General features: G+C 36.4%; 1 protein-coding gene across 7 annotated transcripts in view; it reads left to right on the forward strand.

The window, feature by feature from the left end:
- LOC145268829 (ras-specific guanine nucleotide-releasing factor RalGPS1-like) overlaps positions 1 to 25,308 on the forward strand; it is a 333,592-nt gene that overhangs the window by 231,261 nt on the left and 77,023 nt on the right. For all 7 annotated transcript variants that reach the window (XM_080124486.1, XM_080124484.1, XM_080124485.1 and 4 more), the window contains exons 4-6: positions 762 to 875; positions 7,423 to 7,473; positions 19,884 to 19,967. In XM_080124486.1, the coding sequence (XP_079980612.1) occupies positions 762 to 875; positions 7,423 to 7,473; positions 19,884 to 19,967 (249 nt within the window). The remainder of the gene's footprint in view (positions 1 to 761; positions 876 to 7,422; positions 7,474 to 19,883; positions 19,968 to 25,308) is intronic.

Consider the following 25,308-nt stretch of genomic DNA (forward strand, 5'->3'; position numbering starts at 1 on the left):
GCAGAAAAACGTAACCAAATATAAATATGTCAAATTTCTCCCGAACACCCTGTATATATATATATATATATATATATATATATAATTATTTTTTACTATAATAGTTAAATACCTACAGACATTAGTGTTTCATCCTTTCGAGAATCTTCAGTGCAGGGTGCCACGTTTAACACCGGTCGAACGATTCGAACCCCGCAACACGAGACATCTCTGGCTCGATTAGCGAAGACCGTGTATATATATATATATATATATATATATATGAGCAAACAGTTAATAAAACATGTTAAAAAACACTTTGAAATGAGTTAAAAACATATTTAATCTGAAAAGGAAACACTAGATAAGTGGATAGTCCTTAATTCGCTGAGTTTCGAAGGAATACTTTCCTTCTCATCAGAGGGTAGGAATTAGCAAAATGCGGGATCGGATTTTGCATGCAAAAGTATTTGATGAAACAAGTAAGTCAAAGATCTTACTTGATAACAAAAATAGTGGAGCAGAGGGAATATGGTGAAGAAAAAGGTGATTACACGTGAATGGATAGTCTGGTGGAAGATAAATATATATATATATATATATATTATATTTTGGTATCTATGGCAATGACACTTTGCTTATCAGTGGTGCTTGCTACTAAACTTCCTATTTAGTGTCCCTGTAAGCATGGTCCCTAATTCTAACTTGGTCAAAATGTCTTGTTTGAGCTGAATAAGAATTAAAAAAAAAAATTAATGCAAATATTTTTTTGTTTTCTTCAGGGTGTGAGCCATGGGAGTCAAGAGTCTTTGGAGAAGCGATCCAGTCTGACTCGTATGAAAAGTTATGATGCTGTTGTTTTTGATGTTTTACGAGTTTCGCCGGAGGATTTTGCAGTAAGTACTTCCTTCTGTTTTTTTTTTTTTTTTCAATCCATTATATAGGGACGGGGATGAATCTTTGGATTTCTTTGGTATTTATGTAGAACTAGCGAGGGGTATCCGGCGTTGCCCGGGTGTTTGTAGGTGTGTGTGAAAAAAAACAGAAATGTGAAAAAAAACGGAAATGTGAAAAAAAAACAGGTGCCCGTGAAAAAAAAAAAACGAAGCCTTGACGACGCACAGTTGGAAAATAGTAAAGTGTGAAAAAAAACAGGTGCGCGTTTTTGATTGACGTGACGGCGATAGCTATTCAGCAGTTAGCATTTTGTGCGGAACAGTTTTTAATGAGGTCAATAAATCGGTTTGTTTGTTTTTAAAAACCCGCTCCCTCATCTCGAAATGAAAGCTACCGTCTGATATGACGAAGTCGACATTGAACAAACATTACTTAGCTCTCTAGAGACCACTGGCTCTGGGCCTGTGATTAGAGTCGAGTTTCGCTTTTTGTTTATACCGAAAACCGAATGTAACGCATGCCGATGCGGGAAATGTGGAATAATTAACGTTTGAAAGTCAATAAAATTAAATAAATAGGCGAGCTCCGTGGTTAACTGTGAGATATTACAATTTATAGATGATATAAAAAGTTTTAAGAAGTTGTGAACCGAGCGAGCGCTTCTCTGAAAGAAGCCTTTTGTGGGCATCGAGGAAAAGCGTACATACATACATACATACATTTTCGCTTTTATATTTATAGATAAGGGTCAGAATTTTCTGGGCAGTTTACGTAAAACGCAGGAAGGTGCCAAACAAACATATAAGGCGGACGTTAAAAATTAATACAGCGATGAGGATGAGTTGGACATTTCTCCATTGTCAGGAATCTGAGATGCCTGTTTGTGCTACCAATTCCACTGGCCTGCACACTGACAAGGAAGGAGAATTATATTCACTTTAGCAAGGTTTAGTCATTTTCCCTACACCTTCCGATGTACTAAGCGATACATGCGTGTGTGGAAGGATCTGATAAGAATGGATGCGAAAGAAAAAGGGATACATAAAGATCTGGTCAAAGATAGATTAGTTTGAAAGTCAATTTCTAGAAGCCATTCAACACATTCCAAGATGTAACACGTTAGATTCAATATGGTGATGATGAATTGGACTTTTCTCCAGAATTCTCAGGAATCGGAGACAACTGTTTCGGCTACTGATTCCACAGGCCTGCACACCGACAAGGAAAGAGTTCTTTTATCTCAGTTGCAGCTGAAAGACATGAATTTGATGAAAAACTGGATTAGAATGCTTGGGTGAATCGATATAGAACAGTTGATGCAGCAAGGTCTGTTGGTAGAGAAATGTCAAGCGATATATTGGCAGAGGTGATAAAGATGGATGTTTTTTTTTTTTTTTTTACACAGTGATCACCACTTATCAAGGCCCGGAAGCCACTCAGGGATAAGGGTTATTGCAAGTACATTACGTTAGTGTGGAGATTTGATGAAGTGTTTACTTAAGGGGGCGGTTCATTAGGAATTTGTTAACATTGGACTTGAAGACATCCAAGTTGTAGTCCGGTAGGAAGCAGGCAGACGGAACAGAGTTCCACAGGTGTGCAGTTCTAAGAAAGAAACTCTGTTCATGGAATCCGCGTTTTCATTTAGGCACAGATATAGAGTGGGGGAAATTTTTCACAGTGGATTCAGCTCGACGGGTGTTTTTCGTGAAAGATTGGCGAGGGGGGACCAGAGATTGGAGTTCTGATGAGCACCTGCCATGGAAATAACGATAAAACAAGGATAGGCTCGCAACGTCTCTTCTGTGGGAGAGAGGTTGCAGGGTAGAGAAAAGGGCATCCCCCACTTAGCCACGAAGTCTATTTTGTACTCTGTCAAGGCAGGATAGGCTGTTTTTAGCAGCTCCTGCCCAGATATGGCAACAGTATTCCATCCTTGGTGATTGTGAAAGAAAGAGGGCTAAATAAAGACCTGGCCAGAGATAGGTTAGTTTAAAAGTCAATTTCTAAAAGCCATCCCTCGCATTCCGACACGCAAGGCGGACGTTAAACTGAATATGATGATGAGGATAAGTTGAACATTTATCCGTTTTCAAGAATCTGAGATAATTGTTTGTGCTACCAATTCCACTGGTCTGCACAAGGAAAAAGAATTATATTCACACTAGGAAGGTCATCCAGCATTGCCCTGGAAAAGTCACTTCTGATTAATGTTTAGTTTGAAAATATGCAAAAAAAAAAATGATTTGTGGCGATTTTTAAATGGTACCTCTTTTGTTGTAAATTTAACTCGTTAATAAAAGAATAGAATAAAATAGTGAGGTACACTTTGGCTTGAACAGGGGATCATTCGATCTGTAGTTAAATGCAATATCACTGATCTATATCTCCAGATGACAATAAATTTTTTTAAGAAAAAATGATTTACTGAGATTTTATTATTTCCCTTGGCCTGTGTAACATAAAATATTCCCCTGTAAAAATTCTTTAATCTGTAAGAGAAGACTATTTTTAAGATCATATTTTTTTTATATTTATCAGATAGAATTTCTGTACAGAGCATATCTAAGAACACTGCCAGACATATAAATTACCTTTGCATGAAATGTGCAAAAGATAGGCTAGACACACATACACAAAGTGATTCTTATCTAATTAAATGGTACAAATGGCCATTTGACCTTTAAAGAATTTTTTTTCTAAATTTTAGATATTTTTCTAAGATTAACGAAAAATATCAACTTTGTGGGGCTTGTGTATATTTTTGCAATTTTAGCTGGATATAAAGACTTCCTTCAGTCTTGACAGACTATGGATACCCACGTTAAGGGTGCCTGCGTGCGAAATTTTTGTGGCAAGAGTTAAGTAATCTCCAACCACACCTCTCCTGAGTCGACATTGTTGAATGCCAGTGGCAGGTGGAGGTTCGGGACGACTGGACTCAATGCCGAGATAAGCAGAAAGCACACACAGCACCTAGAGTTCCTAAATGGTCGCCCATCTGGTACTAGCCAGGTACAACGTTGCTTAACTTCAGTGATCTGACGAGAACCAGTGTGTCGATGTGAATATGCCGTATCTGGATATATAAGCATATAAACGCACAGACCATTGCCCTTTATATAATAGACGTTTACAGTGTGTTACCGGGAGGCAAAAAAATTAAGTGACTCTGGTCTATGTTTAATTTTGTGCATGCGCAGAAGTAACAGCAGGAGTAACAGCTTTATTCGACGTACTCATGTCAAGATCTTTTCTCTTTCAATTTTGATCCCTTAACAGGTATTTTTAAAAACTAAATCAAAATTGTTCCACAAGTTCAAATCCCCTATAAATCAAGTTTTAAGTCTAGACAAAAAATTCAGAGAGAAGTTTGTTTTTTTTACACTTATCAAGGCCCGGAAGCCACTCAGGGATAAGGGTTATTGCAAGTACATTACGTTAGTGTGGAGATTTGATGAAGTGTTTACTTAAGGGGACGGTTCATTAGGAATTTGTTTACGTTGGACTTGAACACATCCAAGTAGTAGTCAGGTGGGAAGCAGGCAGACGGAACAGAGTTCCACAGGCGTGCAGTTCTAGGAAAGAAGCTTTGTTCATGGAATCTACGTTTTGATTAAGGCACAGATAAAGAGTGGGGGAAATTTTTCACAGTGGATTCGGCTAGACGGGTGTTTTTCGTGAAAGATTGGCGAGGAGGGACCAGAGATTGGAGTTCAGACGAGCACCTGCCATGGAAATAACGATAAAACAAGGATAGGCTCACAACGTCTCTTCTGTGGGAGAGAGGTTGCAGGTTAGAGAAAAGGACATCCCCCCACTAAGCCACGAAGTTGGTTGGACTCTCCATGCATACACAGATAAGGTCACTTTTATATATATTAGTGTTGGGACGATTAATCAGAATCAGGAATCGGAAAAATCTTAACTCTTTGGTGTATCAGAAGCGGAAAAAAATTTTGCCCATTTTTCGATGCCAAATACAAGTCTTTTAATAATTTTTAAAAATTGATTTTATTTTAAACAAAATCTTCCATTGCTGGTAGTAATAATAAAATAAATATTTATTATTTTATTTTTATTTTTATAACTACCAGTAAAGCTACAGTCTAGAGGTCACCCCCCCCCCCCCACCTCACAAGTGTTTTTTTACGGTTGAGAAAATATCTGCACCTTTAGCATACGTTTTTATGGTAATTGGGGAAAAAAATAAGTTTTATGGTTAAATATTTAGAGATTAATAAAGAATCGGAATCTGTAGTTGTATCGGAGTTGGAAAAAAAATACTCAAATTGTCCTATCACTATATAGATACACTCGTGTGTGCAAGAACATTTCATCATAAATACTATGCAATTATGCACAATGGTGAAAATATGCATAAATAGAACTGGACATAATAGTTAAATGAAACCAATCATCCAATAAGAAACCATAAAAAATAATTAATTAAAGCTTGTTTTTAAAGGATTATGGGAATTAGTTAACCTTCATGTAGTCGCTCGCATATCTATGACTGAGTATATTAATAGGACTTATTGGGTGAAATAGTTGCATTTGAGAATTATTTTTTTTTCAAGTGGCGACTAGAAATAATAAAACGCTTATTTTTTGGCGATTTATGTTTTTTTTTTTTATGTCAGTTTGGGGTCATCTTACCTATGGGTGGGTTTTGGCCAAAGTTACCACCGCCATCAGCGCAAACAACCTCGAGATGTTTCTCACTGTCTTTCATCCTCATACGTCTTCTCACACACCACACCACTGCCGTCAAGATCACACTCAGCATTTATAACACGCTTATTAACCCATCCCCCCCACCACCAGTGTCAGTTCATGGAAGTTAGTTCCTGATTCTCTGGCCTCCAGACCTTTTAACGGGTCTACTATTCTTCTCAATCTACCTCACCTAATTCTCTTAAAAGGTGCTCTGTCCGTGACTCTATCAATCTAAGGTGTTCTTCGGTGATCATTCCGAATAGCATGTCTGGGGTTGTAGCTATTATGGATATAATCGCCCCCTAAGCAATCTTGTTGCTCAGTGTACTGGTGTCTAATATTCGCAATTTGACCTGTAAGGGTTTTAATATTTGGGTATATTAATCTGCCTCCTTATCATCTCTTATATCAATTATAGCAGTTACGACTCATAACCATTGATCTCCCCCGACTTGTCTTTCCATAAGGGCAGAGTTAGACACAATCAAGGGCATATAAAACTGCTGGAAGGACATAAATAAACTTTTACTTTAAGTTATCCGCACTGTTTTCGATTTTAGAATGGTGCTGTGTTTTTGAAAATTGCCCAACCCATCCCAATTCTGTTTCAAATTTTTTTTTTTTTTTTTTTTTTTTTTTTTTTTTTTGATAAAAGGGTCCTGGATATGACCTTAAACTATATCCGATGGTGAGGCCCCAGCTTGCGGGCTTTGGGGAGTGTGGAGCCACCCCTTAATTGCCATTGCTCCCAGGTCCACTCCGACCCGGAGTGGTAGTATACTAAGACCCCAACTATGGGTTAAATAGAAACCAATTTGAAAAAATATATATTCTATTAAAAAGTTTTTCTTCAAAATCACTGAATTCGGCATTAAATAACCTGAAAAGGGTTGAGATGCCGTAAAACAACCAACCAACCAAAGCTGGCGACACTAATAGCCAGGCTTAGTATAGAACAATTATATATTCCACAATTGCCATTGCCCCCAGGTCCACTCTGACCCGGAGTTAGGGTCCCAACTATAGGTTAAATAGAAACCGACTTTAAAAACAAAAAAAAATATATTCTATTAAAAAATTTTTCTTAAAAATAACTGGATTCGGCATTAAATAACCTGCAAACGGTTGATATGCCGTAAAACAAAAACAACCAACATTTTTGACAAAGGAGTCACCACTTATCAAGGCTGAAGATCACTCGAGGATAATGGGTTAATGAGAGTACATTAGTCAATGGGATGATCGTTAGTAGTAAAGGGGACGGCTCATCAAGAATTTGTTTATGCTGGACTTGAAGACGATCACGTTGTAGTTAGCTGGAAAGCAGCAAAAGAGAACAATTCCACGGGCGTGTGGTTCTAAGAAAGAAGCTTTGTTCTTAGAATGTATATTTAGGTTTAGGAACAGATAAAGAGTGTGGGAAATTGTTGGTAGTGGTTTCAGCTAGACGAGTGTTTTTCGTAAAAATTTAGCAAGTGGGGGCATAGATTGGAGCTCAGACGAGCACGTCATGAAAATAACGATAAAGCAGAGACAGGCTCGCAATGTCTGTCTATTTTGAACTCTGTCAAGGCAGGATAAGCTGCTTCTGGCAGCTCCTGCCCGGATGTGGCAACAGTACTCCATCCTTAGACATACTTGGTTTTTAACTGGACACAAAATCACACCTTCACGCAGAAAACTGCCGTTTATATAATGTATTTTATCCCTACAAATTCTTAGTGCAAATAAACCGTCTGTTGTAATACGAAACTCTAAACAAAATGTCATTAACATTTTCTCTGCTATAAATTCTTGATTTCTTTTCATTTTGTTTTTCTGTTTCAGAGTCAAATAACACTAATGGATCTACCTGTGTTCCAGGCGATTCAACCAGATGTGAGTAATGGGAATGTTTGTCTTCTTGGGATTCGCAGGAATCTCTTCTTTTGATATCTTTTACCAGCGCTCCAGATTAATATGGAAAAAAAAAATTGTTTGCTTTCCGTTCTTGTTGGATGTGGTTTTTTTTTTCTTTGAGATACAGAAGAAGGAATGGCAGCTTAGGGAAACGGTACTAAATATTTTATTTTTGTATTATTTCTGCACAGTGCGGCAGGAAAATATCCCATATTTTGACATGCGACCTTCCCAGTCGCACTCGTGCAGTTTCTGTGCCATGATTAATTTGTTTGGATGGAACTGCATATCAGTGCATAGAATTCTTCTAGGAAAATGTCTGAATATCTTTTCTTTTTTTTTTTTTTTTTTGACACGGGAGTTACTGCTTATCAAGGCCCGGAGGCCACTCGAGGATAAGGGTTATTGAGCGTACAATAGTCAGTGGGACAATATTGTAGTAGGGGAAATTTGGTAAATTGGGTTACTTAAGGGGACGGCTCATCAAGAACTTGTTTACATTGGACTTGAAGTTTTATTTTTGTATTGTATATACAGGGTACAACAGGAATATCTCCCACATTTTGATGTGCAAGCTTTCCAGTCGCACTCGTGCAGTTTCTGAGCCATGATTAATTTGTATGGATGGAACTGCATATCAGTTTGTAGAATTCTTCTAGGAAAAATGTGTGAATATTTTTATTTTTTTTTTTACAGAGGAATCTATTCCCTGCTTCCTTTGTTACAGCTTTGTTCATTGGTCTAGTGGTCTTCATCAATTCGCTGTTTTGATACCTCATTGTAATACAGCTTCCTATTCCAGTAGCTTCTTTCAACTGCAAGTTTGTGGTACTCTCTCCCTGCAGACTGTCTTTCTGCCTACAGCCTTAGTCTTTTCAGGAACAAGATCAGCAAGCGTTTCCTGCCTGTGCGATAATCCTTTCGTTTTTACATCAAATGGCTTCACGCCTTGACTCAAATGATTTCTATTAAAAAAAAAAAAAAATTATCTGACCGTTGTTTTTGTTGTTTATTTTTCATAGGTGTCACCACTTATCAAGGCCCAGAGGTCACTCGAGGATAAGGGTTATTGAGTGTATGATAGACAATATTGTAGTAAGCATTAGTAGTGGAAATTTGGTAAATTGGATTACTTAAGGGGAACGGCTCACCAAGAACTTGTTTATATTGGACTTGAAGTTTTATTTTTGTATTGTATATCCAGGGTGCAGCATGAATATCTCCCCCATTTTGATGTGTGATTTTTCCATTCGTATTCATGCATCATATATTGGGAGTTCTGATTCAATGAGTAGACATCTCACCATTTCAAAGTGTTCACCATGATTTTTCTTCAGTTCCATTTTGGTGAGGTCAGTTTAGGGGTTGATTTTTCATGTTTGATACTATGGAACTGCACGTGTAGAATTCTTCTGACTATTTGATCCGCAATCCCAAGGCCAAAGCATGTTGCGAGCTGAACGTGTAGAAGACTGAGGAACAGAAGGTCTCACAGCATGAAAATTGTCTAATGTTTTAAGACCTCCAATCTGTAGTGGAATGGGGACAAAAATGGTTGGTCACGTTCAATGCCGCCAAGACTAAACTAGTTTCATTCAATAATTACAAGAAACCCTCTCTACCACCTATAGCAATGGCCAACGACTCTTTATCTGAGAGTACATCTTTCAAACTCCTTGGCCTAATGTTAACAGGAAACATGAGTTGGAACAATTACATTGAAGGCATTGCCAGGGCCACTAGACAACTACTAACGCCCGAAAGTATCCTGTACCTCTATAAGGCCACCATTCGCCCATGTATGGAGTATTGCTGTCACATTTGGGCTGGTGCATCTGCCATTAGTCTCTCGCTCCTTGACAAGGTTCAAAAGAGAGTCGCAAACCTAATAAGCCCTGAACTGTCATCTAAGCTTCAGCCTCTGTCCCATTGACGAAATGTTGCATCCCTCTGCCTGTTCTACAAGTATTTTAGTGGTGAATGCTCTGACGAACTGCAAGCACTTGTGCCCCCACGACGTGAGCACCCTCGACAAACCCGACAGGCTGCAAAATCCCACCCCCACACTGTAGAGATCCCTAGATGTAAAAGATCTTTCTGCTCCAATAGTTTCTTCCCCAGAACCGCTAGACTTTGGAATTCCAGTCCAGGTTCCTGCTTCCCCAACAGTACTGACATGCAGAAGTTCAAGTGTAACGTGAACCGACATCTTGCTGCCCAAATCCCTACATATTACCCCAGTAGTTGTTGCCCCTGATAGTAGCCTCTTACACCAAAGTGGCAATTTGCCTTGTTTGGGGTGAAAATGTGATAAAGAAAAAAAAAAAGTACTTTAAGGCCTTTCATGTGGCTTTTTTTAAGTGCCGAACCTGTAGCTTTGAAATTTTCAACCCATAGCTGTATTGATTTTCTATCAGAAAGCTCTGTGTTGCACTTACAGATTCACCATTCTTCAAAAACATTTCTACAGTAAAACCACGATGTGCACCAGTTCAAACCATATTGCTTGATGAGGATACCAGAAAAAAAAAAAGTAGCAGGTTATTTGCTAAATGAAAACATTCTTTGCATTTGTGTAAGTTCATCAGCAACTAATAGTTGAAAGTTGAAACGGTGGGAGGGATTTCTGCCACACCCTGTATTATCGGTCAGTAACGTTCACCATGAAGGCTAATAAAACAAACAGCAAAATTGTTTTCGGTGGGGTGGGGGTACAGAAATAAAAACATGAAGTGAGTTGGGGATCTGCTTTGCTGTGCTATCGAACTGACCAAAAAAAAAAAAAAATGGCACCGTCCGTGTAATACAGAATTGCTAAACAATTAATTTTTGTGTGTGCGTGTCGTTACTCATCACCAAACTTTATCAAGCCATTATTCAAGTGTTGGTGATGCGAGAGAAATATCTCCCACAATTTTGACAAACGATCTTCCCGGTCACGCTCCTGCAGTTTCTGAGCAATCCTTAATTTGTACGGATGGAACTGCATGTCAATGTGTAGAATTCTTCTGACTGTTCGATCAGACAATCCCAAGGCCAAAGCATGTTTGCGAGCTGAACGTGTATGGGACTGAGTAATAGAAAGACTCGCAGCTCGAATAATGTCTCGCGTTTGAGCGCTTCCAGGTGGCTTTCTTTTAACTACCGAATATGTAGCTCTGAAATTTTCAACCCATAGCTGTATTGATTTTCTATTTAATTATTATAGTAAAAAAAAATAATTTTATATGTATAGAGAGAGAGAGAATGAGGGAGATAAAGATAGGGGAAGAGGGATTAGAAAAGGACTGATAAAGAAGGAAAGAAAGAAAGAAAGAAAGGTGAGCGAGAGAAAGAAAGAAAAGGAGAGGTTAGGATTTGGTTTGGTTCAGTTGTTTTTGTTTACGGCATATCAACCCTTTTCGCGTTATCTTGTTCCGAAATCCAGTAATTTGGAAACAAAGTTTTTATAAATCAAGTTCTTTATATATGTATTTATTTTTTTTTTATTATTCGTGGCATTTAGTTTGATCGTTTTATTTTACGGCATATCAACCTTTTTTCATGTTATTTAATGCCGAGTTCAGTAATTTTTTTTTTTTTTTGTGGAAAAAAAGTTTTATGCTTCAAAATTTTATATCTTCATGGTGTTTGCTTTGGTTGTTTTGGTTTTTTTTTCGGGTTATTTAATGCATAATCCTGTAATTTTGGAATAAAAACATTTTATGCGTCAAATTCTTTATATGTTTATATGTTTAAATATTTATTCATCGTGTTTGGTTTGATGGTTTTGTTTTACGGCATATCAATCCTTTTCAGGTTATTTAATGGCGAATCCAATAATTATCATAACACAGATATAGAAATATCTCTCAAATTTTGACATGCGATCTTCCCAGTTGCGCTCGTGCAGTTTCTGAGCAATCCTTAATTTCTACGGATAGAACTGCATGTCAATGTGTAGAATTCTTCTGACTGTTCGATCAGATAATCCCAAGGCCAAAGCATATTTGCGAGATGAACGTGTACGAGACTGAGTAACAGAATATCTCACAGCTCGAATACTGTCTGGCGTTCGAGCGCTCCGAGGCCTTACAGATGTATTTTTTGTAAGAACCGAACCTGTAGCTCTGAAATTTTCAACCCATAGCTGTATTGATTTTCTATCTGGAACAGCATCGTGGCGTCCTAACTTGTAATGAACTCGGAAAGCTCTCCATGTTTCAGTTACAGATTCAGCATTCTTCAAAAACTTTTCTACAGTAAAAGCCCATTGCTTGATGAGGATACCAGGAAAAAAAAAGGCAAGTTATTTGCTAAATGAAAACATCATTGACGCTTGCATGAGTTCATTAACAACATATAGTTGAAAGTTGAAAAGGTGGGAGGTATTTCTATTATGTGTCTGCATGTTAGTTTGTTCCTTATAGACTTGAAAATAGCTGGGCCGATTTTTATGAAATTTCATATGAGGGTACTTTATGTGCCTGGCAGTGTTCTTAGATAGGTTTTGTATCAGAACGTCTTCAATAAGTTTCAATAATCAAAATAATCCGACAAAAGAAGGAACAGGTTATTTTGACTACAGTTAACACCTTACACAACCTAACATCCCAAGTGCATTTGATAAGTTTTATTACCACACAAGACGAAAGGCCTGACATATAAAAATCAACAGTGAGGTTCTTTGATATGACAAGGGCGTGTCCAAAGTGAATCTTTAGAGCACTATTGAAGCATAATTCTTGACTTTTGCATTTTAAACTTTAATTCAAGCCATTATATATAAAAATAATTTTATAAAATGAATGGTAGGCTCTCTACAGTGCAATGTAGACTACTATGCATCGTGGACTAAGTCACTGCAGGTAGTGAAGCTTCCTCCCAGTGCACCGTGATGGGTCCCCAACTATAGCAGGCAATTAATCAATTTGATTGATAAATGGACGATTTCATCAATTTTGATGACAATAAAGATATGGGAGTGTGAAACCTTCATTGATCATCATTCAATCCCGAGTAAGGTTGAGTCTCGGTGCTAGTGTGTGTATATATATATATATATATATATATATATATATATGGTTGGTGCAAAAATATCATTTTTGACATTCAACTAGATATATAAAAAAAACCTTATTATATAACAACCTTATATAGGCGCTTATGTCAACGGATCATCAAATATAAGGGAGATAACCAATATAGACATAGCAAAAATAAGCATATTTTACAAGATATAATTTGGGACGCTGAAATAATCAGAACAATGAAAGAAGGTTAAATGGAAAAAAAAAAAAATGATTACTGTAGCCGAGTTCCGGAAATTGCTGAATCAGTTTACGGAAAGGAAACAAGTTAGCGAAGTTAATCAACAAACTCAAAATATAACGATGTTAAGTAACAAAAATAAACTTATTAATTAACGTATTACACAAAACGAAAGTAAACAACCTGTTACAATGTAACGATGTTAATTAATCTACAACAAAAATTAAATAAACTTTGTTCGAAACGATGGTAAGGGAGAAGTATCCCCCCCCCGTATAATTATTGCCATCAGGGAGCAATAGTTGATATGATTTCTCATTTCCATTAATCAACAAGTTTAATTTTTTTTTGTTTATTAATTAACATCGTTTCATTCAAACAGGTTGTTTACTTTTGTTTTGTGTAATACGTTAATTAATAAGTTTATTTTTGTTACTTAACATTGTTATATTTGAAGTTCGTTGATTAACTTGTTTTCTTTTTGTTGAAATTTCCGGGACTAACTTTAACTTCACCCGGCGATTGCAGGTATAGTATTCGTATAATCATTTTTTTTTTTTTTTTTTTATAACATTCTTTCGTTGTTCTACTGATTATTTCAACGTCCCAAATTATATCTTGCAAAACATGGTTATTTTTGCTATGTTTATGCCAGTTATCTCCCTTAGATTTAATGATTCGTTGACATAAGCGCCCTTATATATATATGATGTATATTTATATATATATATATATATATATCATATATGGAGACTAAGTTAGAAAAGGGAGGAATAAATTTACATAGGAACTTTGTGTTGACACAAAAAAAAAAAAATTATTTGCTGGAATGCTAAAAGATCTAATTTTTATAGAGCAATCAGTGTTTCTAGTTATTTGATAGCAGAATGTGGTACAATTTGATTCGTAAGTTCCCATCAGTAGAATCTTCCAACTTTCAGGGATCGTACCCCCATAAATATTGCAACAAATTAAAAAAAAAAAAAAAATGGAAATAGTTTGATGATTCTGAAAGCCCCTTCATCAGAATAATATCAAAAATGAAAGTTAATTTGAAAAAAAAAAAAAAATCTCTCTCTCTCTCTCTCTCTCTCTCTCTCTCTCTCTCTCTCTCTCTATATATATATATATATATATATATATATATATAGGCACTTTATCTGTGTGAGGGTTCATTCTCTCTGGACTCTAAAATAACTGGGACGAGTCTTATGGAATTTCACACAAATTTACTTTATATCTGGGAGTGTTCTTAGATAGGTTTTCTATCGGAAACTAACTGCTGCTAGCCCACTCTGCCCGCCCTACACTCATGTTTCCATCATTCACACTGAGGAAGACCGAAGGATCGGTTGAAAATTATGTGCTTTTGAAAGAAACATTCTTATTTTTTTCAAAAGACTTTTTGTATTCCTACACGTCAACACATAGGAAATAAATACAGAAAATATAAACATTTATATATTTTTTGTATTGAGTTTTTATTCATACATATTTACATATATATATATATATATATATATATACACACACACTCACACATATATTCATATCTATAATATAAATCTCACCTGTCTGTTTAAATGTATGTATGTTTGTATGTTTGCCTAAAACTTTCGACGGGCAATGGATTTTCACAAGATTTGTATTGTTTTGAAGCTCGACCCTTCGGATGACAAATATCGAAAAATTGGCTAAAATCATTAATTTCTACCCTCAACTGGGCAGTTTTCTACAAGGAGGGGGTGGCTTTTTTTTGCTGATATTTTCGAAAGTCATCCCCTCTTTTTGATTGTCTAGCCTTAATTTAAAAACCTTCACCACTTCCGCTTTGGCGATTGACGCAACGGCAAAGACATTACGTTTTTTTTTTTTTTGTTTTTTTTCATGTTCTTTTCCTCCTTTGTGGTGTGTGTTCGAATCTGCCTGACTACTACCACATTTTTTTTTTTTTTTGCTCAACACCCCCCCCCACCCCCAAACAGCTGTGCAACGCCAGGCACCCAGGCTAGTCTAGTATATATTGTTTTTAATGGAAATATGTAGTTAAAATAAATTGTTCGGAACTAAAAAATAATTTCAAATGTTTTTATTAATGTCTTCCATTTATTTTTTTAAATATTACTTATGTTTGCATTAATGTTTTGAAAGCTGGTGCACATCTGACATCGTGCCAATGCTATAATAATGTTATTAGTATAGATATCCCGAAAAATTGAGTCATAGAAAGGCCTTTAAAATAATATCTTAGTGACCCCCGAGGATCGAGCTTTCTTTGTGATCTACGGACCCACCCTCAGACCCTCTTTTCCTTAGAGAAAAAGAAGCATGTTTTCAACAGCCGAAAAAAGAATATGAATTGCATCATATCTTTCTCAATATATAAACAGCTATATGACGTTATAAGAAAATAATATAACTCACTTTCAAACCGATATGCCCCCCCCCCTTTTTTGAATTTTCAACGTTTTTTTTTTTTTTCCTTTCCGAAATGGAACAAGAATGATCAGTTGATATCTTTAATATCTTATATGTTTTTAAGTAGAGTGATGTTGTTCCCAAAACAATGAAAAGAATATTCTCTTGTCATAGCCTCATCATAAATACATACACACACACACAGTGGTGATCACTGTGTAAAAAAAAAAAAATTTAAAAAAAAAAAAAAAAAAAAAAACAGCCGAAGAAGGTCGCAGGTTGCAGCGACCGAAATATTGTGCGAATAACACCCAAGATGAGAATAATAGTCCGAGTAATACAAATAAACAAACTATAATTATGTTGTTAAATGGATTTAACGCACACACACACACTCGCACACAAAACACAGAGAGTTGGGAACCTGAACATAAAAAAAAAGAACGTTGGACCGACAAAAATATGATATACACACAAAAGATCCATGAATAAAAAAGAAAAAATATACCCTTTCGAAATTCGAACCCACACCACGGAATAATTTTCCGAATAGATCAGTTTGTAAAAACTCAAACCAAAGATCTCAAGTTTTCAGTTTCGTTTTCCAGCCATGGTATCCACTTTATTTGTTGGGAATTTATTATTAAAGCGAACTTTTCCATTTCTAAAAGAAGTTAAGATCTTGGATATTTTGAATTGAGACAAATTTCCCAATGTATTTATTACGGGGAAAAGTTCTGAATCGCTGACATACAAATGGACAATATACAACAATTCAATCCCGGGCAGGGTCGGGTCTCTATTAGTGTGTATATATATATATATATATATATATACACTAGTAGAGACCTTTTTTTTGGGGTCATCCTATATATATATATATATATATATATATATATATATATATATATAGGATGACCCCAAAAAACGGGCCTCAACTCTAATTAGGCCCCATTTGAAATGAAACTTTGGTCATAGTTAGTTTATTCAAAACATCACATCAAAACACTAGGGTCTTTGCCCCTTTTTTTCTCCATTCTACAGCATATGTTCTAGATGGCCTCCATTTAGCTTTTGTTTTTTTTTTTTCGGGGGGGTCACCCTGTATATATATATATCTATATCTAAAAGTGCATTTTTATGTAAAATCTACTGTGGAAAACAATGGAAGTGTCTTTGAATCTTTAAGTGCTCCCCTAAACGAACTATGAGAGCATAACCCCCTTAAAATAAAAATATATTCGGTTTTTATGAAATTTAACTCCTATATATAAAATTTTCCGGGGAAGACAATTTAAGTGGTCCCAAATCTCTAAGTGTCCTCTTAACCGTAACTTAATGGAAATGTTTGTCTGTCTTGGGATTCACAGGAATCTCTTTGATAGCGTCAGAAATGTTCCAGATTAAAAAAAAATTTAGAATGTTCTCTTTTCATTCGAGTTGGAAGTGTTATCTTCAGAAATTTCGGATGAAGACTTAGGAAAAAAAAAAAAAAAAAAACTCTTATGTATGTTATGTGTGTGTGTGTGTTATATGTGTTTCTTGGAAGTTTCTTTTACACCCTTAAAACTATATAAAAAAGTCTTTTGTTGGAAAATTATTTTATCAAGAAGTCAATTAAATTCCTGCATCGCTGAATCGTTTTACTTACATGAACTTAGCATAGTACCAATGTTCTTAATATATTCTGTGTATATATATATATATATATATATATATATATATATATATATATATATATATATATATATATATATATATTGATCGAGATTATATGTATTAATTATTACAGGGGGTGTTTCTGTGAAGAGAAGGTAAACCTGTGTCCACAATTAAATTATGGTCTTTTAATAAAAGTTTGGTTATTAATGGCGCTATATTACAGAAACCTCCACGTTGTTTAATAGTGCTCGAATTTACGATAAGCGCGGATTCAAGAAGTCTCCGGCGCGGTTTATTTGAAATAAATTTAACTATTTTTGCTTGAATGCAGTTAGGAGATTCGGAGTTCCTATCCCGTCGCGGTTACCACCTGACGAAGGGCAGAGGAATAGTTGGCCGAAACGTTATGAAGCAACAACTAAGTGACTACTGTACACGCATTAACCTTTATCCTCGAGTTGCTTTTAGACCTTGATAAGTGATAACTTCCATGTTAAAAAAAAAAAAAAAAACTTAAAAAAAAAATAAAATAGGTGTTTTTACTTTTAGAATCATCCTCTTATGATATACTAGCCTGGGTGCCCGGCGTTGCCCGGGTGTTTGGAGGTGTGTGTTGAGCAAAAAAAAAAAAAAAAAAAAAAAAAGTTGTGGTAGGCAGGCGGGCTCGAACCCGTACCGCGAAGGAGGAAAAGAATCTGAAAAAAAAGTGACATCTTTTCTGTTGCGTTTTATGTTGCCACAAGCACTCAACGGAAATAACTCTGACCTATGAAACAAGCAGCAAAATCCCACCCCCACACTCTAGAAATCCATAAATGCTGGAAAGCCTTTTACTCGAATAGTTTCTGCCCTTGAACTGCTAGAATTTGCCCCCTCTGGCTTCCTGTGTCCCTGACTGTACTGACAATAATCAGCCGAGTTTGGTAGACGTTTCGTACACACCTGGACAAGGTCACTTACTTGCAGATATATATATATAAAAATATTACTGCGTGCTAGAACGTTTACATCCTAAATTTTATGCATTTTTTTTTTATGACAGAAGAGTCATCACTTATGTGTGTGTGTGTTATGTGTTTCTTGGAAGAAGAGGATAAGAGTAAATAAGTGTACAGTGGATAAGAGTAAATAAGTGTACAGTGGTCCAGAGGAACATGTCGGTCATCGTTAGTAGTGGAAATTTGGTAAATCGGATTAATGAAGGGAATGGCTCATCAAGAACTTGTTCACATTGAACTTGAAGACAACCATATTGTAGTCAGTTGGAAAGCAGGAAAACGGAACAGAGTTCCACAGGCGTGCAGTTCTAAGAAAGAAGCTTTGTTCATGGAATCTACATTTAGGTTTAGGCACAGATAAAGACTGAGGGAAATTATTGATAGTGGTTTCAGCTAGACGGGTGTTTTTCGTGAAAGTCAGGCCAGTGGGGGGGACCATAGATGGGAGCTCAGACGAGCTCTTATGGTGTAGAAACTATGCATAAAAAGAATCACGTGTAATAGTTAAATGTAACCAATTAAGGAACCATAAAAATGAATAATTAATTAATGAACACTCATTTTGCAAAGGAATATGCAAATTAGTTAACCTTTATGAAGTTGCTCGCATATCCATGACTGAGTATATTAAAAAGTTTGTGTAATGATTTTTAAATAGAAAATTTTACTATTAATGTCAGAGCAAGAAAAAACTCCACTTTGTAGGTACATAGATTGATGTTCGTCAATTGCTTGCGAAGATGACTGTGACCATGCAATTGTTCTGTGGGATCGAAGATGGCTAGTTAGACCGATTTGAGCTCTGAAGTATTTCTCACATGTTGGACATCTGTAGGATAATTTTTTTATCACAAGTGTTGACTGCTCTGTCTTTTCTAATGCCATGTTTTCTCTTGTGTTCTTCATTGCGTGTGGATTCAGTAATTGTAGCCCCTGTGGCACATCAGAAACATCTGTCTTTTATTGATGTTTCCCATGAGTTAAAATACAAACCTAACTGTTTGAGGCAGATCTTCATATTATCTTTGAGCCATTTCCGCTGTCCTCCTTCGATTCTTTTTTCTTTGGAGAGATCACCGTAAAGGAACTGTTTTGGGAGACTTGAATCAGACGTGCGGCATTTGAATATATAAAACACTTGAAGCATAAAATCTTTTCCCTAAATAGGAATTCGAAAAGAGGTGATATGCTCTGTCTTTTCTTATGCCGGTCCTGGATATAACCTTAAACTATATCCGATGGTGAGGCTCCACCTTGCAGGCCTTAGGGAGTGTGGAGCCACCCTTTAATTGCCATTGCTCCCAGGTCCACTCTGACCCGGAGTGGTAGCACCTGTTAGGGTCCCAACTATGGGTTAAATAGAATACGACTTAAAATACAAATATACTATATTAAAAAATCGTTCTTCAAAATCACCAGATTCGGCATTAAATAACCTGAAAAAGGTTGATATGCCGTAAAACAAAACAACCAACCAACCAACATTTTCTAATGCCATGTTTTCTCTTGTGGTTTTCATTAAGTACAGATTCAGCAATTGTAGACTCCTTGTGAGTTGTGGCACGCAAGGGACATCTACCTTAGGTTAGTTTTTCCCATGAGTTAAAATACAAACTGAACTGTTTGAGGGAGAACTTCGGATTGTTCTTGAATTGTTTCCACTGTCCTCTTGCAGGCCTTTTTTCTTTGGACAGTAAAGGAGCTGTTTTGGGGGGGGGGGGCATCAATCAGGCATATATGATTTGCCCAGCGAACCTGGCACTGCTATAACATGGTGTGTACTGATGGAAAGTTTGACTGGGCTAAAACCTCTGTCTGGTATCTTGCTTTAATACTTGATTTTCAACAATCTACGGAGGCAGGTCATACGGAAATGGTTCAGTTTCTTGGCATATATAGTCCAAGTACATGCATGTATAGATTAAATATGTTAACTATGAATGTAATACTATGTGCAGCGTTATCAAATTGAGTTATCGTTAGTCATATAAGAGTTATAGTTCTTGCCCCCCCCCCCCAATTGTCTAATTGATCTTTTATTTTATTTTTTCCTTTCCATAGGAGCTGACCTCTTGTGCCTGGACAACAAAGGAGAAGTTGATAAAAGCGCCAAACGTGGTGGCGTTTACTCGAAGATTTAACCACGTGAGTGAATAACTTTTTTTTTTTTTTTTTTTTTGCTTCAATCAGTTGGATTTAGTTGTTTCACCAGTTGAGCTCAAACTGTCTCTCTCCTCTTTGTCTCTGTTTTTCCTCTCTGTCTCTATTTATCTTTCTTCTCTGTCTCTCTCTCTCTCCATCTCTTCTTTCTCCATGCTCTCTCTTTCAATAAATTAATACTTCCTTTTTTACGCACAACAGTGCTATGCATATCTCTCTCTCTCCATCTCTCTCTCACTATATGTCCCGCCATCTCTCTCTCTATCTATATATGTCTCTCCATTTCTCTCTCTATATATATATATGTCTCTCCATCTCTCTCTCTATATATATATGTCTCTCCATCTCTCTCTCTATATATATGTCTCTCCATCTCTCTCTCTCTATATATGTCTCTCCATCTCTCTCTCTCTATATATGTCTCTCCATCTCTCTCTCTCTATATATGTCTCTCCATCTCTCTCTCTCTATATATGTCTCTCCATCTCTCTCTCTCTATATATGTCTCTCCATCTCTCTCTCTATATATATGTCTCTCCATCTCTCTCTCTATATATATGTCTCTCCATCTCTCTCTCTATATATATGTCTCTCCATCTCTCTCTCTATATATATGTCTCTCTCTCTCTCTATATATATGTCTCTCTCTCTCTATATATATATGTCTCTCCATCTCTCTATATATATATGTCTCTCCATCTCTCTCTCTATATATGTCTCTCCATCTCTCTCTCTATATATGTCTCTCCATCTCTCTCTCTATATATATATGTCTCTCCATCTCTCTCTCTATATATATGTCTCTCCATCTCTCTCTCTATATATATGTCTCTCCATCTCTCTCTATATATATATGTCTCTCCATCTCTCTCTATATATATATGTCTCTCCATCTCTCTCTATATATATATGTCTCTCCATCTCTCTCTATATATATATGTCCCTCCATCTCTCTCTCTATATATATGTCTCTCCATCTCTCTCTATATATATGTCTCTCCATCTCTCTCTATATATACATGTCCCTCCATCTCTCTCTCTATATATATGTCTCTCCATCTCTCTCTCTATATATATATATATGTCCCTCCATCTCTCTCTCTCTCTCTATATATATATATGTCCCTCCATCTCTCTCTCTCTATATATATGTCCCTCCATCTCTCTCTCTCTATATATATATGTCCCTCCATCTCTCTCTCTCTATATATATGTCCCTCCATCTCTCTCTCTCTATATATATGTCCCTCCATCTCTCTCTCTCTATATATATGTCCCTCCATCTCTCTCTCTCTATATATATGTCCCTCCATCTCTCTCTCTATATATATGTCCCTCCATCTCTCTCTATATATATATGTCCCTCCATCTCTCTCTCTATATATATATGTCCCTCCATCTCTCTCTATATATATATGTCCCTCCATCTCTCTCTCTATATATATGTCCCTCCATCTCTCTCTCTATATATATGTCCCTCCATCTCTCTCTCTCTATATATGTCCCTCCATCTCTCTCTCTATATATATGTCTCTCCATCTCTCTCTCTATATATATATGTCCCTCCATCTCTCTCTATATATATGTCCCTCCATCTCTCTCTATATATATGTCTCTCCATCTCTCTCTATATATACATGTCCCTCCATCTCTCTCTATATATACATGTCTCTCCATCTCTCTCTCTATATATATGTCTCTCCATCTCTCTCTATATATATATGTCTCTCCATCTCTCTCTCTATATATATATGTCCCTCCATCTCTCTCTCTATATATATGTCCCTCCATCTCTCTCTATATATACATGTTCCTCCATCTCTCTCTATATATATATGTCCCTCCATCTCTCTCTATATATATATGTCCCTCCATCTCTCTCTATATATATATGTCCCTCCATCTCTCTATCTATATATATGTCCCTCCATCTCGCTCTCTATATATATGTCCCTCCATCTCTCTCTATATATACATGTCCCTCCATCTCTCTCTATATATATATGTCCCTCCATCTCTCTCTCTATATATATGTCCCTCCATCTCTCTCTATATATACATGTCCCTCCATCTCTCTCTATATATATATGTCCCTCCATCTCTCTCTCTATATATATGTCCCTCCATCTCTCTCTATATATACATGTCCCTCCATCTCTCTCTATATATACATGTCCCTCCATCTCTCTCTATATATATATGTCCCTCCATCTCTCTCTATATATATATGTCCCTCCATCTCTCTCTCTATATATATGTCCCTCCATCTCTCTCTATATATACATGTCCCTCCATCTCTCTCTATATATACATGTCCCTCCATCTCTCTCTATATATATATGTCCCTCCATCTCTCTCTATATATATATGTCCCTCCATCTCTCTCTATATATATATGTCTCTCCATCTCTCTCTCTATATATATGTCCCTCCATCTCTCTCTCTATATATATGTCCCTCCATCTCTCTCTATATATATATGTCCCTCCATCTCTCTCTCTATATATATGTCCCTCCATCTCTCTCTCTATATATATGTCCCTCCATCTCTCTCTCTCTATATATGTCCCTCCATCTCTCTCTCTATATATATGTCTCTCCATCTCTCTCTCTATATATATATGTCCCTCCATCTCTCTCTATATATATGTCCCTCCATCTCTCTCTATATATATGTCTCTCCATCTCTCTCTATATATACATGTCCCTCCATCTCTCTCTATATATACATGTCTCTCCATCTCTCTCTCTATATATATGTCTCTCCATCTCTCTCTATATATATATGTCTCTCCATCTCTCTCTCTATATATATATGTCCCTCCATCTCTCTCTCTATATATATGTCCCTCCATCTCTCTCTATATATACATGTCCCTCCATCTCTCTCTATATATACATGTCCCTCCATCTCTCTCTATATATATATGTCCCTCCATCTCTCTCTATATATATATGTCCCTCCATCTCTCTCTCTATATATATGTCCCTCCATCTCGCTCTCTATATATATGTCCCTCCATCTCTCTCTATATATACATGTCCCTCCATCTCTCTCTATATATATATGTCCCTCCATCTCTCTCTCTATATATATGTCCCTCCATCTCTCTCTATATATACATGTCCCTCCATCTCTCTCTATATATATATGTCCCTCCATCTCTCTCTCTATATATATGTCCCTCCATCTCTCTCTATATATACATGTCCCTCCATCTCTCTCTATATATATATGTCCCTCCATCTCTCTCTATATATATATGTCCCTCCATCTCTCTCTATATATATATGTCCCTCCATCTCTCTCTCTATATATATGTCCCTCCATCTCTCTCTATATATACATGTCCCTCCATCTCTCTCTATATATACATGTCCCTCCATCTCTCTCTATATATATATGTCCCTCCATCTCTCTCTATATATATATGTCCCTCCATCTCTCTCTATATATATATGTCTCTCCATCTCTCTCTCTATATATATGTCCCTCCATCTCTCTCTCTATATATATGTCCCTCCATCTCTCTCTATATATATATGTCCCTCCATCTCTCTCTCTATATATATGTCCCTCCATCTCTCTCTCTATATATATGTCCCTCCATCTCTCTCTCTATATATATGTCCCTCCATCTCTCTCTCTATATATATGTCCCTCCATCTCTCTCTCTATATATATGTCCCTCCATCTCTCTCTCTATATATATGTCCCTCCATCTCTCTCTCTCTATATATGTCCCTCCATCTCTCTCTCTATATATATGTCTCTCCATCTCTCTCTCTATATATATATGTCCCTCCATCTCTCTCTATATATATGTCCCTCCATCTCTCTCTATATATATGTCTCTCCATCTCTCTCTATATATACATGTCCCTCCATCTCTCTCTATATATATATGTCTCTCCATCTCTCTCTCTATATATATGTCTCTCCATCTCTCTCTCTATATATATGTCTCTCCATCTCTCTCTATATATATATGTCTCTCCATCTCTCTCTCTATATATATGTCTCTCCATCTCTCTCTATATATATATATATGTCCCTCCATCTCTCTCTCTATATATATATATATATGTCCCTCCATCTCTCTCTATATATATATGTCTCTCCATCTCTCTCTCTCTCTCTATATATATATATATATATGTCTCTCCATCTCTCTCTCTCTATATATATATATATATGTCCCTCCATCTCTCTCTCTATATATATGTCCCTCCATCTCTCTCTCTATATATATATATATATGTCTCTCCATCTCTCTCTCTATATATATATATATATATGTCCCTCCATCTCTCTCTATATATATATGTCCCTCCATCTCTCTCTATATATATATGTCCCTCCATCTCTCTCTATATATATATATGTCCCTCCATCTCTCTCTATATATATGTCCCTCCATCTCTCTCTCTATATATATGTCCCTCCATCTCTCTCTATATATATATGTCCCTCCATCTCTCTCTATATATATATGTCCCTCCATCTCTCTCTCTATATATATGTCCCTCCATCTCTCTCTATATATATATGTCCCTCCATCTCTCTCTATATATACATGTCCCTCCATCTCTCTCTCTATATATATGTCCCTCCATCTCTCTCTCTCTATATACATGTCCCTCCATCTCTCTCTCTCTATATACATGTCCCTCCATCTCTCTCTATATATATATATATGTCCCTCCATCTCTCTCTCTATATATATATATATGTCCCTCCATCTCTCTCTCTATATATATATATGTCCCTCCATCTCTCTCTCTCTATATATATATGTCCCTCCATCTCTCTCTATATATATATGTCCCTCCATCTCTCTCTCTATATATATGTTCCTCCATCTCTCTCTATATATACATGTCCCTCCATCTCTCTCTATATATATATGTCCCTCCATCTCTCTCTATATATATATGTCCCTCCATCTCTCTCTATATATATATGTCTCTCCATCTCTCTCTCTATATATATGTCCCTCCATCTCTCTCTATATATATATGTCCCTCCATCTCTCTCTATATATATATGTCCCTCCATCTCTCTCTCTATATATATGTCCCTCCATCTCTCTCTCTATATATATGTCCCTCCATCTCTCTCTATATATATATGTCCCTCCATCTCTCTCTCTATATATATGTCCCTCCATCTCTCTCTCTCTATATATGTCCCTCCATCTCTCTCTCTATATATATGTCTCTCCATCTCTCTCTCTATATATATATGTCCCTCCATCTCTCTCTATATATATGTCCCTCCATCTCTCTCTATATATATGTCTCTCCATCTCTCTCTATATATACA

This window comes from Euprymna scolopes, chromosome 44 (genome assembly GCF_053919585.1).
Source record: "Euprymna scolopes isolate OS-2025 chromosome 44, ASM5391958v1, whole genome shotgun sequence".
Classification (NCBI taxonomy): Eukaryota; Metazoa; Mollusca; class Cephalopoda; order Sepiida; family Sepiolidae; genus Euprymna; species Euprymna scolopes.